Source organism: Gossypium raimondii, chromosome 5 (genome assembly GCF_025698545.1).
Source record: "Gossypium raimondii isolate GPD5lz chromosome 5, ASM2569854v1, whole genome shotgun sequence".
NCBI classification, from domain to species: domain Eukaryota; kingdom Viridiplantae; phylum Streptophyta; class Magnoliopsida; order Malvales; family Malvaceae; genus Gossypium; species Gossypium raimondii.
Window position 1 is genome coordinate 9,327,343 of NC_068569.1, and position 11,858 is coordinate 9,339,200.

Genomic DNA, 11,858 nt, shown 5'->3' on the forward strand with positions numbered 1-11,858 from the left:
AATTTACTTCTTCCCTTCGTCTCGTATCCAAATATAAAATCTCACAACATTGGCAGGCACAAGGGAAAGCAAATAGCCTACATGGCCCTCAAATTTCCTAAATTTAGTGCTTGAGTCAATGGTGGAAACTCCCCAACTCTTATGCGATTGTTTTGGGATATCAGGCTTTAACCCACTTTATACCCAACACTGAACATCAGCCTTTTTATAACATGCAACCAACCAAGTTAGTCGTGAATTGAGATCATATTTAACACTATAATTCATTTTTGGGTACTTGTCAAGCGAAGACGTGTGTAACTTATTACTGCTTTTGCACTATAGAAACATTGAAGATGGATATAAAAAGGGAAGAATAGGAAAGAAAAGGAATCACAAGAGTGTAGCCAAAAAATATATATATATGAACACCTCTCCTATACAAGAGCTAGGGACTGTTGAAATATTTGCATGGCTTGTTTAACAGCCTCCACATCAATATCTATCAACTTTCCTGTCTTGGATGACACAACGGCGCATTTCTTCTCTTCTGCATTAGGAACAAACAGTTTCCCCTTTTCCTCTGAGCAAAACAAGCCGATGCTGCACTCAAATTTGCAAAGCCCCTTTTATGATTTACATATATTGTTGATGTAAATGATTTTACATAAATCTAGAGACACTCACCTTGGTTTTTCTCGTGCAGTTGCTAGCTGTATAGCTGCTGTGTTTGTAGCGATCACCCCGGCTGAATCATTTATCAGAGCAGCTAGCTAAAGAATCATCAAAATCATAGCTTAAATTAATGGAGGTTTCCAGTGTCAGACTTTGAAACATAGTATGTTTCTTTTTCATCTCTGCAGACAAGTTAAAAAGGGTTGTTACCCTGACTCTTCATTGTTCCTAAAGTACTTGGACTGGATATAGAAATATGATTCTATAAGTATATGAAAAACCTTAGAAAACATTGAGAATACTAACATATGCTTCTCCGATTATAAAATGAGTTGAAAAAAGTGCATACCTGCCCTGGGGTAGTGATGAAAACAATATTAGCATCATCTCCTACTTCTTCCTCCACATTCTCTCTTTCTTTCTCGTGTGGAATGACAAAAAGTGGCTTAAATCCCCTGTTGGCACAATATAAGATATTTGATTATGTTAAACTTGATAACTAGTTTTAGTCAATGTTTTCAAAAGTGTTGAGATCATGCTCTTTCAACTCAAGTTTATCAGCTAGTCTACTATGTTATTCCAACTCAAAAGTGAATGTCGATTTACCCTCTTATCCGTACAACTTGAGAGCAGGTAATAATACCTTATATCCTCAGCTATTTCAGCCCATATTTGAATGGGGAGCAAGCAATCAGTATCACCTCGAGACTGCATTGAAGCCTTGGAATCCGATTCTATTCCATGAATCACTATATATTTCCCTTTCTCTACACCCGCATTTCTGTATTTTTCTGCCACAACCTCCTTCAGCTTCCTCGAAATCGACACTCTTAGGGGGCCAACCTCGTGCCTCGGAACACTCCGAAATGGTCTTCCCAACCAATCAACCATCTGATGGTACCTATAGCAGTACGACCCCACTTAAACCAAAAACATAACATTGAATTCCGAACCGTAATCATTTTCTCTTTAAACAAAGCTTTTCTAATTCACCAAAAGTATATGAATTAGTGGCTTGTTGTAAAACTCACTCACATGTTATATCCAGCATCAGAAAGATTCATGCTATCTGCAGGAAAAGATTGGGAAAGGAGTAACCCAGCACCTGCTGCATTCACATTTGGATAAATGTAGCTCACTCTATCTCGAGCGGTGGTCATAAACAAGAAGGCAGCATGGCCAAGACCCGCCAGTTTTGTCGACAAAACCATGTCATAGTACCTATTCTGCAATTTCACAACCTACATTCAATCTAATCCAATATGGAGCTACATGAAAACATTGAATACCATTGTTAAATACCCAAACTTTCATCCATGAAAAGCCAATAACCTTAAGAAGTCCAATCATGTCGGTGTATTCAGCAGGATCAGGCCAGTCATCGTCAGGGTCATAAGCATTAGCCCATCTCACATTCTTGTTCAGTTCAAATGTCTGCTTTCCTCTTGCTGATGCCAATATATCCACTTGAACACCAGGGTATCTGATCAAAATATATTAACAATTAAAGATGGAAATTTCATACCCAAAATCAGAGCTTCAACATTTTGGTTGCTGTTATTGTTATACCTGTCTTTGATCAATTGAATCACAGGGAAAAACAACAAGTTTTCATAGACACCACCAGAAATGACACAGCAACATCTCCTGACATCACCTCTGATTTTCAAAGGCAGTGAAGCCAACTCCACGGTGAACCCCTTTGGGAATTTCAAGAAACCGTAAGGATTATCAGGGTCTTCAGGGGGCCTAGGATCTTCTTCTTGCTTGCCATCAGTGAACAATGAACCATATTCGGAGAAGGGGTCTTCCACATCATCTTCAAAAGGATCTAGCCATGGGTTCTTTTTCTTAGCATGGGTTCGAACACTTGGCCTAGTTTTGGTGCATGGAGAGTGGTCTAGTGGCCTAAAACATGGTGGCTTAACTGTTAAGTGAGCAGAAGGAAGTGAAGATGGATTTGAAAGAAATGGAGAAAGAGCTTTGGGTAGTACAGTAGTAGCCATTGATTTTTAATTTTTTTCAATTTCTTTTAGTTCTTTTTACTGGTTTTCTAGTTGTGAATTGGAGCCTGTGTGAACTTTTCCGGGCATTAGGATATGAATGTGTGGAAGGAACTTGGATAAGTGGGTCCCCAACCTAAGCGTATGTCTTTTTGTTTTTTATTGGATAATCACAGAACAACACTGCAACATTTCAGGACTCTCAATTGCACCCTTGACTGCGTTTTTCTTAATACAATCCTCATATGTGAGCTAGGTTAGAACAAGAAAATATTAAATTTGTCTTCTTTTTTTGCAAATAAATCTATTTGGTAATTTTACCCCCAAAATTAATTATTTTCGCAGCTAATGCGGACTCGGGTGGGAGTAGGACAAAACAAAAAACAACCTTTTAAAAACCCAAACCCTATCTGACGTGGCGCTCTTTCATTGGCGGATCCCTCTGATTCTTTGCTTTTTGCCATCAATATCCGAAACCACCCCCTCACCACCGAAAATTACACCCAGTTCCCTCGAAAGCACCAAGCTTTTATTTCCCCCCCTGATTTTCTCGTCTCATTTTCCTACCACCCAAACAACACCATTCTCGAAAACAACAATTGACCCACTTCCAGTATTTTGCTTGTAACAAAATTTCTCTAATATCACCAATGCAGCACGAAATTTGTGTCCTCCCAGCTTTCTTCTCCACTAGCATTCTCTCACCTTAGCCTTACGGTCTTAACCTTCCTTTTCACTCCATTACTCTTCAATTACTGATTCGAAAGCTCACTGTTTAGTCAAGAAAACTTCAAATTAGAAACTTTGTAGGGAAATTTTGAGAAGATAAAAAAATTTGAGCCCTAAATGTCGGGACCGCCGAGGGTAAGGTCGGCTAACACTGCAACGGAAATGGAAGCGAGGTCGGTTCTGGGTCCGGCTGGGAACAAGGTCCCGACAAAACCGGCACCAAAATCGACCAAAAAACCGGTCCAGCAAACACCTGAGGGAAAAGACAAAGAGAAGGTTAAAGAACTGGTAACTCCACAAAAGAAACCAACGCCGGCTCCTCAATCGTTGACTTTGACTGCATCGATTTTGAGGCAGCAGGAAAGGAAGGCGGGGAATTTTTCGATGAGTCTGTCGTGCTTGTCGGACGGAGGAGCATCGTCTTCATCGGCTGGGTCGTCGTCGAGTGGGATGACTGGCGGAGGAGGGCGGCGGGGTAGTAAACATGGAATCGGTGTTGGAGTGAGGAGGAAGCAAAGTGGGCCGAAAGGGGAGAGTGAGGTGATTGTGGTGGATTCAGGGGAAGGTGGTTGCTTGGATAACAAGAAAAGATGTGGATGGGTCACAACCAATTCGGGTATGTTTTTTAATGTTTTCTGGTCTTCTTTAAGTTTAGATTATTTGGTTCTCTTGATTCGTAATAATGGTATCATTCCTTATATCTCTTGTGCTTTGGAGTTGATTTTTATGTTAAGATAGTTGAATCATGTTTGAACTTGTTGACCGGTCTTGAGTAAATTGGCTGAAGGAGATATTCTGACTAAGTAGTAACCCCTTTACGTTGGTTTGATTTTAATTAGAAGAATTGAGGAACAACTTGACACAAGTTACACTAGTCGAGTCCTTCCTTTTTTACTTTTTTATGAGTTTATATTTGATGCATTGTTTGTGTATATATCTATACACTTATCGTGAACTAAATAATGACACTTTATTAAAAGTTTTGAATAGTAAATACAGACAATTTTATTTTTAATGGGATGGCATCATTTGGTTCATTAATAGTATATAAATTTATGTACTGTGGGTCATCTTAGATAGCAAGAAACACATCTTTGTTGTATCATTTATAGTAGTTGTTGAAAGGAGATTGCTGGTTGCTTAGTAACCAAGTTTGAAATTGGCTCATTGTTGTTTTTGACACTTATATTAGAGGGTATTCATATAACAAAACATTCTGACGGTTGAGAAGATTTTTACTCTGAGGACATTTGAAGCTATTTAAGAGTGATGTTATCCTTTCGGTTGGAAATGCAAGCAAATTTGATTGAATAGCTTTCTATTTAACTATCTGATCCTATATAGAAGTTCTTATGCTGCTAGGAAGGATATAGCTTCTTTTTTTCTTTAGCGTAGAAGGTGTAGTTTGTTTTTATTCTTTTCATTTACAGTATCAGCATCAAATATTTACCGCTGCATATGCTGGAAGGAATGGATAGGTAATATTGAAGAGCTCTGTACTAGATATTTGGTACATTCTTCACAATGAAAGGGGGGAGAAAGATTAATGCTTTAGTGGCTGTTTGCGTTCCCTATATACTATATTCTTTCACATCTTGAAGTTTGCAATAATTGCAAGTTTTCTTGATTTGGATGTCAATCGTGAAAGCATAACTTTTCTTAAGCATTCTGGACAGTCTTGTTTTCCTTTATTGAATTTGGGCTATGGCAGATAGTTTTTGGGATTTTGGCTTAGGTTGTATTTGCTAGAATGTACTATTTGTCTAAACGTTTCCTGTATGATTGACTAAAACCGTGCAACTTTAGCATTTTATTAGGGAATGGGATATCTACTTTTTATCTCAACCTAACTTTGGACTCACCTGAATAGTACACCATTCAGTGTTTGAGCATGGCTGTAAATTTGGCCCGCCTGACACTTCTACGTTAATGATCTGGACAATCCCATACTTTGAGCAAATTTATCAGAGAACAAGCCAATGAAAATGGTGTATCTTAACTCTAAGCTTTTTATGAATATTTCATGCTACACCTAAATGTATGCCCTTTTATATTACATGTGAAGAAAAAGTAGATTCTTTTCTTCTTGTTTTAGATCCGCAGTGTTTCAACTAGAACAGCAGGTTATATCTGTCTGGCTATGCGTGTGTTTGAAGATTCCTAGTTGTAAAATACAACTTGCATTTAATTTCCATGAACAACATTTCATTTTTCTTAAAGTACCTGTATCTGTATGTGTCCAACACATTTCCGTACATGGGTATGAGCCATGAGGATATGACCCTCCAAATACCTGGAAAAACTTAGACAAAAATAAACATACTCGTGTCAGACATATCATATCTGACACTCCGAGTCCAAGTATTATAGACTCACAATGCTATAAAATTGATGTTATCTTAGTAATTTCTGATTGATCTAATCATGTAAATACTATGAATATAATTTATGAAGGGAATTTTATGATTGTTCTGGTAAGCTAGACCTGAAGCTATTAGTCAAGAATTACAGATGGATTTGAATTTTTTTTTTAATTACAAGGAATATTGGCATTCGCAGGAAATAAGACTAGAACCCAAAACTTGCTGTGCATCCAACAATTAATTGAGTGCATGAACTATTTGAGGCTTTGCCCCAGGTTGAGATGGAATAATATTTTATTCTTAATTAAGGCTAAGGTCTCTAGAGATGTTCAGATGGAAGGGTTTGGGTTGAAGTTAAATGGAGGTCTTGAGAAAGATAGACCAAGGTTAGCAATTTTCTTGGCAATTTCAGATTGATTTTTTATTGCATAGGAAAAGGGCCCCAAAGATGGTGTGGCAATCTAATGTATATGGATCCAGTTGATAGAAAGGGGCATCTGATTCAAATTAAGTGACAAAAAGGGCAAAACATTGATCACAATGTAAGTGGTTTTGGAACTCAGTCATAGGGTAAAGTAGGTAAAATAAGTTCTTTAGCTAATTTTTCATCAGGTTTTAGGCTGATAGCATTTATGTCGAGTTGCATTCATTTTTACAATTTCCAGCTGCTTAAAATCCATTGCCCCCTGTCGTAAGCATGTTTTGTTGCTCCTGAGTCCTGCTATAGTTCTCTTCATGGTTCTTTAAGGCTTTTGGGACCTTTCCCCACGAAAGTCCTACGGCTTCTACTGATGTACCACTTGCTTTTAGTGTATTTTTCAGGTAACTTGTATCATTTTATAAACATTTGCAAATACTAACTGCTTTTTGTTCTTTGAAAGATCTTTGTTATGTCGCTTTTCATGATGAAGAATGGGGAGTTCCAGTTAATGATGACAAGTATGTAATTTGGTTGCACTATTCATCCGGCTGTACCTTTTTTTTCTCTTTTAATTTCTGCATGAGATGTTAACTTCCTTGGCTTGTTTATTTTGTAAATGCAGGAAACTGTTTGAATTGCTCAGCTTATCAGGTGCTTTGGCTGAACTGACATGGCCTACCATCCTTAGCAAAAGACATTTGTTTAGGTACTGCTCATACTCCATGAACAGTTGTGTTTGAAAGTTGGTCAACTGTGAGGCCTGTAGTGCTTGTCACGTTTGCTTTCAAGTATTTGTAGTGAGTATTATGTATAAAATACTTACTTTTATAGGTGGGTTTTTGTTGTGGTTGATGCTAAATTTGGCTTTTATTTGTATGCAGGGACACCTTTCTGGAGTTTGATCCAAGGGCTGTTTCTAAACTAAGTGAGAAAAAGATAGGAGCTCCTGGAGGCCCTGCCAGCTCTCTGCTATCAGAACTCAAGATTCGAGGCATCATTGAAAATGCACGCCAAATATGCAAGGCATGGACTTATTCTCATGATTGAATTGTTAATCTCTACTTACAAATTGCAGAAGTAAAATTCAAACTCTTGGAGCACACTCTTATTGTCACCACTCACCGGTGTTTAGCAAAGAAAGCCCTAGCTAACTTACATATTATAGTGAAACAACCATCTATATGAATGGCTCTGATTCATTTACAACGCAGTGAATTAAAGCACACTCACAGTAGATTTTATTATTTAACAAGAAGTTCTGTTATATGCAGGTAATAGATGAGTTTGGGTCATTTGACAAGTACATTTGGAGCTTCGTGAATCACAAGCCAATAGTTGGTCAATTTCGGTACCCTCGGCAGGTTCCAGTCAAGAGTCCAAAATCAGAGGTGATAAGCAAAGACCTGATCAGAAGAGGATTCCGAAGCGTAGGGCCGACAGTTGTATATTCATTCATGCAAGTGGCTGGATTGACTAATGACCATTTTATGAGTTGCTTCAGGTTTCAAGAATGCATAACAGGGGTGGAATCAAGGGGAAAAGTTAACAATGATGAAGCAAATGATGAAACTAGAAAAGTTGAGGAGACGACTGCCTTGGGATAACTTGCCTGGACTCGGGGTTTCTAAGTATATAGTATTTCATCTGGTATGGGGGTTTGGGATGAGAGTTTGTATTTTTCTTGTTTTTACTGTTATTTGATTGAGAGCTTTCACACCATTTGAATATGGTGGATGATGATTGATGTTGTGGGGGAATATTTTGTGTACAAAATGTTTTCTTATGTAGAAAAAATAGGGGGAAACATGTTGAATATCATAAATGTTAATGGGACTATATACGGTGGAAATCTTCATTTCAAGAAACTTTAACTTTGAAGAAGAAGAATTGTAAGAATTGTCGTATCAGGTGAGGCGGCTGAGAAAATCTTCAGCTTAGAAAGTGGAAAATCTTGGCAATGCAATCTGGCGTGGGACATGGGTAAACGAAACGTGTTTTAGAATATGGACTGAAAATTAATGCTAATGGTCCCGCTGTTTGTAATTGTAACAATAATTAATTGCTGTTTTGTTTGTTTGTATTTTATATGTTTATGTTATATGGATTTTGAATTTATCCACGTATTTGAGTTTGAGCTTATATAACATATATGCATACACATATGTTTTTTGCGAAATTATTTGAGTTGTATAATTATATTGTATTGTTTTAAACTTCTAGGTATTTCATTTGACTGGCAATTATGGCCTTGTCATTGGGCTTTGGACTATTTTTCATGTACGGAATTTGGACGTTTGCATGTGGGGGCGCACACACTTGGAATCCGACTTAGCCAAGTCGTCGATGGCTTTTCTTATTTTCTTCCTCTTTTTGTCTTTTTACAACACAACTTTGATTTCTTTTTTAAATTTCGACTTAATGACTCATTTTACTCCCTTTTTTTTTTTACCATTTCTTATTTATAAAATACGCTTTTCTCTAAAAACAATATTATAACAAATTCCAAATAATAGTATAACTATTTACATGCATGTTTAAATAGCAATTTTACATTTTAGGGGGGGCCGGGGCTCCTGCCAACCCCCTAGATTCGCATTAGCAGGAATATATAAATTTGAGTGTGTTAAAATACATTATCCCAAGGTACTGTAAATAGTTACGGACACCAACTTATTCAAAAACAAAAACAAACACAAAATGAAAAGAATATTTACAAGAAGCTGATGCTTGAACAGATTTCCTCTCCTATTCTGTTTTTAAATTGTGTGTTTCCCCAATTCTTCTGCAATGTTATATTTACAACATTCTAAGTTCATAACAATTACTGCTTATAGGTGACAAAATCATAGAAACAACTCTTTGTCCGCCGGTATATTTCCCAGCAAGACAGATATAAATCCTAAAATAGAAACGAGAAAAAAAAAACTCTAAATTGATCTTATGTTTTGAGATATTAATTCCATCCCATTTTTTTTATTCAACTGGACTTTGCTGAAACATTCTTCCTGAAATGGCAGCTGCCAATGCTGCTGTGAATTTTGGGTCTTTCGTCAAAGAAGTAGCCATCTGTTCCACCAAATATTGTCTGACTTGCGGTGAATCCATTTTTGGCTGACTGGAGCTGCAGATTCTAGCTACATCACTACCACTGGGCTTGGTTTTGCCGAAGTCTAGAGTCATGGTTGGTCCAGATGGGTTCAATGAGGCTGAACCACGGTGGCTTGAACCTGATGTTGGTTCCATTTGAGAAGGAGGAAGATGGTTGTGTTCACCTTCATATGTTGCGATCACCACTGATTGATCATCAATACTTCTTTGCACCTAAAAACATCAACCCAAAAATCAACTTTAGTTTAATTGTTTTCAGCTGAAAATGTTTGATGAATTGTGGGTTGGAACTTTAAAAGAGTTTTGATTTTACAAACTGTAATGCAATGAAGCCAGCCAACCAGGGTTTACCTTCTTTTTAACAGGGCAGGTTGGAGCAAAAGAACACTTGAAGTAAGCTCTTGGGGAAGGATTATCCCTGGTCACCTTCTGCCCATATTTCCTCCATTGATATCCATCCTTTACAACCTGAATTTGTTCAACCAATTTGCATAAGAAATCAAGTAAATTTCTTCGAGTACTTGAAATCCACAGAAGAGTATATATATTTTATGTGAAATTATCTTACAAGGCTAGTATCAGATGCCTCAGTCCTGACATATACTCTAGAAACTTTGGCCTTTATAATTTCTTCTTTGGGTTTCTTGCATGAATCTTCATCAGTTGAGCTGCTCTCTGAGTTTCCAATGATCCCAAAGTTATAATTATCGTTGTTGTTGTTGTGGTTGTTGTTTCTGCTTTCAGATTTTCTTTTCTTTGAATGGCTGAGTTCTTTTTCTGGGATTTTGCTCATTAAATTCGTCAACTGGCTTTGCAAAGCATTGTAGCTCTCACACATTGCTGCTAACATTTCTGTCAGCTTCTTGTTTTCTTCGTTGACACGGTTCAATTCTTCCACTAAAGCACCACTCTGCAAAACAAACAGCATTAGATTCAGTTTCAGATCCCAAGAAAAAACAAAAAAATCTTATGTTAATTTTAATTCATTTCGGAGTTGGAACTGTTCCATATGTAAGATATGCATAAACTCACCTCTTCTTTCATAGAAAGTTTCTTTCCAAACACAATCAAGTTGCCATTTCCACTTGGTTCCTTCTTCTGAAACATATATGATAACAGATTGAAAAGCTTTCTCAGTATAAGAAAATTCAAGTAAGAAAACAGGAAATAAGACAACAACATTTCCAGAACAAAATTTTGATGTACCGGAGTGTCAAGTGGTAAGGGCCCATCTGAAGAAGGATTTAGATCCAGTGAAGTATCCATAGCTTTTTTCTCCCAACAAAAAACTGCTATATTTCAACCTTTTAACAAAGACCCAGATCGAGTTAATCTACCAAAAACCTGGAAATTGCCTCAAACTCACCGAAGAAGAAGAAGAAGAAGAAGCTAAGTTTTGCTTGAAGTCCTTCAACTCAAGTTGTCCAACCAAATCCAGGAAGTCTATATATTATATAGAAACAAGAGAAAGAATAAAGGGCTGAGGAAACTTGGAGCCAACGGTGATAAAAATAAAGAAAGAAGAAAGAAAGAAAAGATAAACAAGTGAGAAAGAAGGTGGCATGTGATTTGAGTTAACCTGATAGAGCTATAAAGTAGGAGGGGTTTATTTAATTATATAGTAGTACAAACATGAAGAATGTGCTCATCAATAAAATAACTTCTAAAAAAAGAAATTTAGATGATACTACTTATCGATTTGGTTTGAAAATCTTAAAAAAGTAGTGCCAAAGTCAAGCACACCTTGGGTGCTCTTCCTTTCTGTTTTGGGGGGAAGAGAGAAAGTTGATTGTTGACTGAGTTTATATTATTTTTGTTTATAAAAATATAGTTATTATTTTTTATTGTATATAAAAATAAAATTATTATAAGCGATAGTAAAAGAGTTATTAAGTTATTATTATAAAAGTTAAATACATCCATTTTCTTTTTCCAATGATGGGAGCTTTGCCTTTTTGTCATGTTTACGATGAATTTTCCAGTTATATGAATCACTACTATTTATGATGTTTTTTATAGGGTGAGTAGAATTTTCTCTATTGAAATTTTGTTGTCATTCCATTCGTATTGTATTATATATCATTATAATTTATATTTTTTATTTCTATAATTTGATCCAATTTTAATAAAACATTTAAACCATAAATTAATACTCGATAAATAAATTAAATTTAAAATTATTATAAATATTCTTTTGGATCATTTTACAAAATTAATAATTAATAATTAGGTGGTTTCAATTACTTGTGTGAAGATAAAATTTTAAAATGTCATAGGCTTGATGGTCCAAATCTTCGCTAATTAAGTTATTTCGATGGTCCAAGTTAATCTATTAAAAGGGTAACTATTCTATTTTCTTCATGTCAAAGTTAAATTTAAAATATATAAAATAATTTTTCGATGTCTATTAGCTGGAATAAAATATAATTAGAGAAATTGTCTAGCTTATAATGACCTGAAACAAGATAACACAACTCTTTAAATTTTATTAATAAATTTAAAAATAAAAATGACAAGTTTTAAAAACTAGTTCTTTTAAGTGGTTCCAAGTGCAAATATAATTATAATCATAAAAAAACA

The 11,858-nt window shown here is 36.0% G+C and overlaps 3 protein-coding genes across 3 annotated transcripts; 1 reads left to right on the forward strand and 2 right to left on the reverse strand.

The window, feature by feature from the left end:
- Nucleotides 1–336: 336 nt before the first annotated feature.
- Nucleotides 337–2,728, reverse strand: LOC105768976 (photosynthetic NDH subunit of subcomplex B 1, chloroplastic). The gene is made up of 7 exons (XM_012589291.2): nucleotides 2,224–2,728; nucleotides 1,987–2,137; nucleotides 1,690–1,880; nucleotides 1,298–1,555; nucleotides 1,004–1,109; nucleotides 667–752; nucleotides 337–582 (listed from the first exon to the last, which is right to left on the reverse strand). The coding sequence occupies exons 1-7, from the start codon at nucleotides 2,658–2,660 to the stop codon at nucleotides 417–419; spliced, it is 1,395 nt and encodes a 464-aa protein (XP_012444745.1). The 5' UTR covers nucleotides 2,661–2,728; the 3' UTR covers nucleotides 337–416.
- Nucleotides 2,729–3,134: 406 nt separating this feature from the next.
- On the forward strand, nucleotides 3,135–8,289 carry LOC105768977 (hypothetical protein). The gene is made up of 5 exons (XM_012589294.1): nucleotides 3,135–4,002; nucleotides 6,631–6,688; nucleotides 6,793–6,876; nucleotides 7,052–7,193; nucleotides 7,442–8,289. Exons 1-5 carry the CDS (start codon nucleotides 3,504–3,506, stop codon nucleotides 7,772–7,774), a joined length of 1,116 nt encoding a protein of 371 aa, XP_012444748.1. The 5' UTR covers nucleotides 3,135–3,503; the 3' UTR covers nucleotides 7,775–8,289.
- A 605-nt stretch (nucleotides 8,290–8,894) lies between these two features.
- On the reverse strand, nucleotides 8,895–10,869 carry LOC105768978 (probable WRKY transcription factor 40). Its single transcript, XM_012589295.2, has 5 exons — nucleotides 10,485–10,869; nucleotides 10,311–10,376; nucleotides 9,847–10,188; nucleotides 9,630–9,746; nucleotides 8,895–9,491 (listed from the first exon to the last, which is right to left on the reverse strand). The coding sequence occupies exons 1-5, from the start codon at nucleotides 10,542–10,544 to the stop codon at nucleotides 9,144–9,146; spliced, it is 933 nt and encodes a 310-aa protein (XP_012444749.1). The 5' UTR covers nucleotides 10,545–10,869; the 3' UTR covers nucleotides 8,895–9,143.
- Between the last annotated feature and the right edge of the window lie 989 nt (nucleotides 10,870–11,858).

Bases quoted from the DNA above. Each gene is read 5' to 3' on its own strand.
- LOC105768976 (XM_012589291.2), bottom strand. From the start codon at position 2,660: ATGGCTACTACTGTACTACCCAAAGCTCTTTCTCCATTTCTTTCAAAT. The intron at 1,881-1,986 runs GTTATTGGCTTT...GTGAAATTGCAG, and splicing joins ACATGATTGGACTTCTTAAG to AATAGGTACTATGACATGGT. The intron at 1,556-1,689 runs GTGAGTGAGTTT...GTACTGCTATAG, and splicing joins TCTGATGCTGGATATAACAT to GTACCATCAGATGGTTGATT.
- LOC105768977 (XM_012589294.1), top strand. From the start codon at position 3,504: ATGTCGGGACCGCCGAGGGTAAGGTCGGCTAACACTGCAACGGAAATG. The intron at 4,003-6,630 runs GTATGTTTTTTA...GTTCTTTGAAAG, and splicing joins ATGGGTCACAACCAATTCGG to ATCTTTGTTATGTCGCTTTT. The intron at 6,689-6,792 runs GTATGTAATTTG...TTGTAAATGCAG, and splicing joins GTTCCAGTTAATGATGACAA to GAAACTGTTTGAATTGCTCA.
- LOC105768978 (XM_012589295.2), bottom strand. From the start codon at position 10,544: ATGGATACTTCACTGGATCTAAATCCTTCTTCAGATGGGCCCTTACCA. The intron at 9,747-9,846 runs GTAAGATAATTT...GAACAAATTCAG, and splicing joins AGGCATCTGATACTAGCCTT to GTTGTAAAGGATGGATATCA. The intron at 9,492-9,629 runs GTAAACCCTGGT...TGATGTTTTTAG, and splicing joins CCTGCCCTGTTAAAAAGAAG to GTGCAAAGAAGTATTGATGA.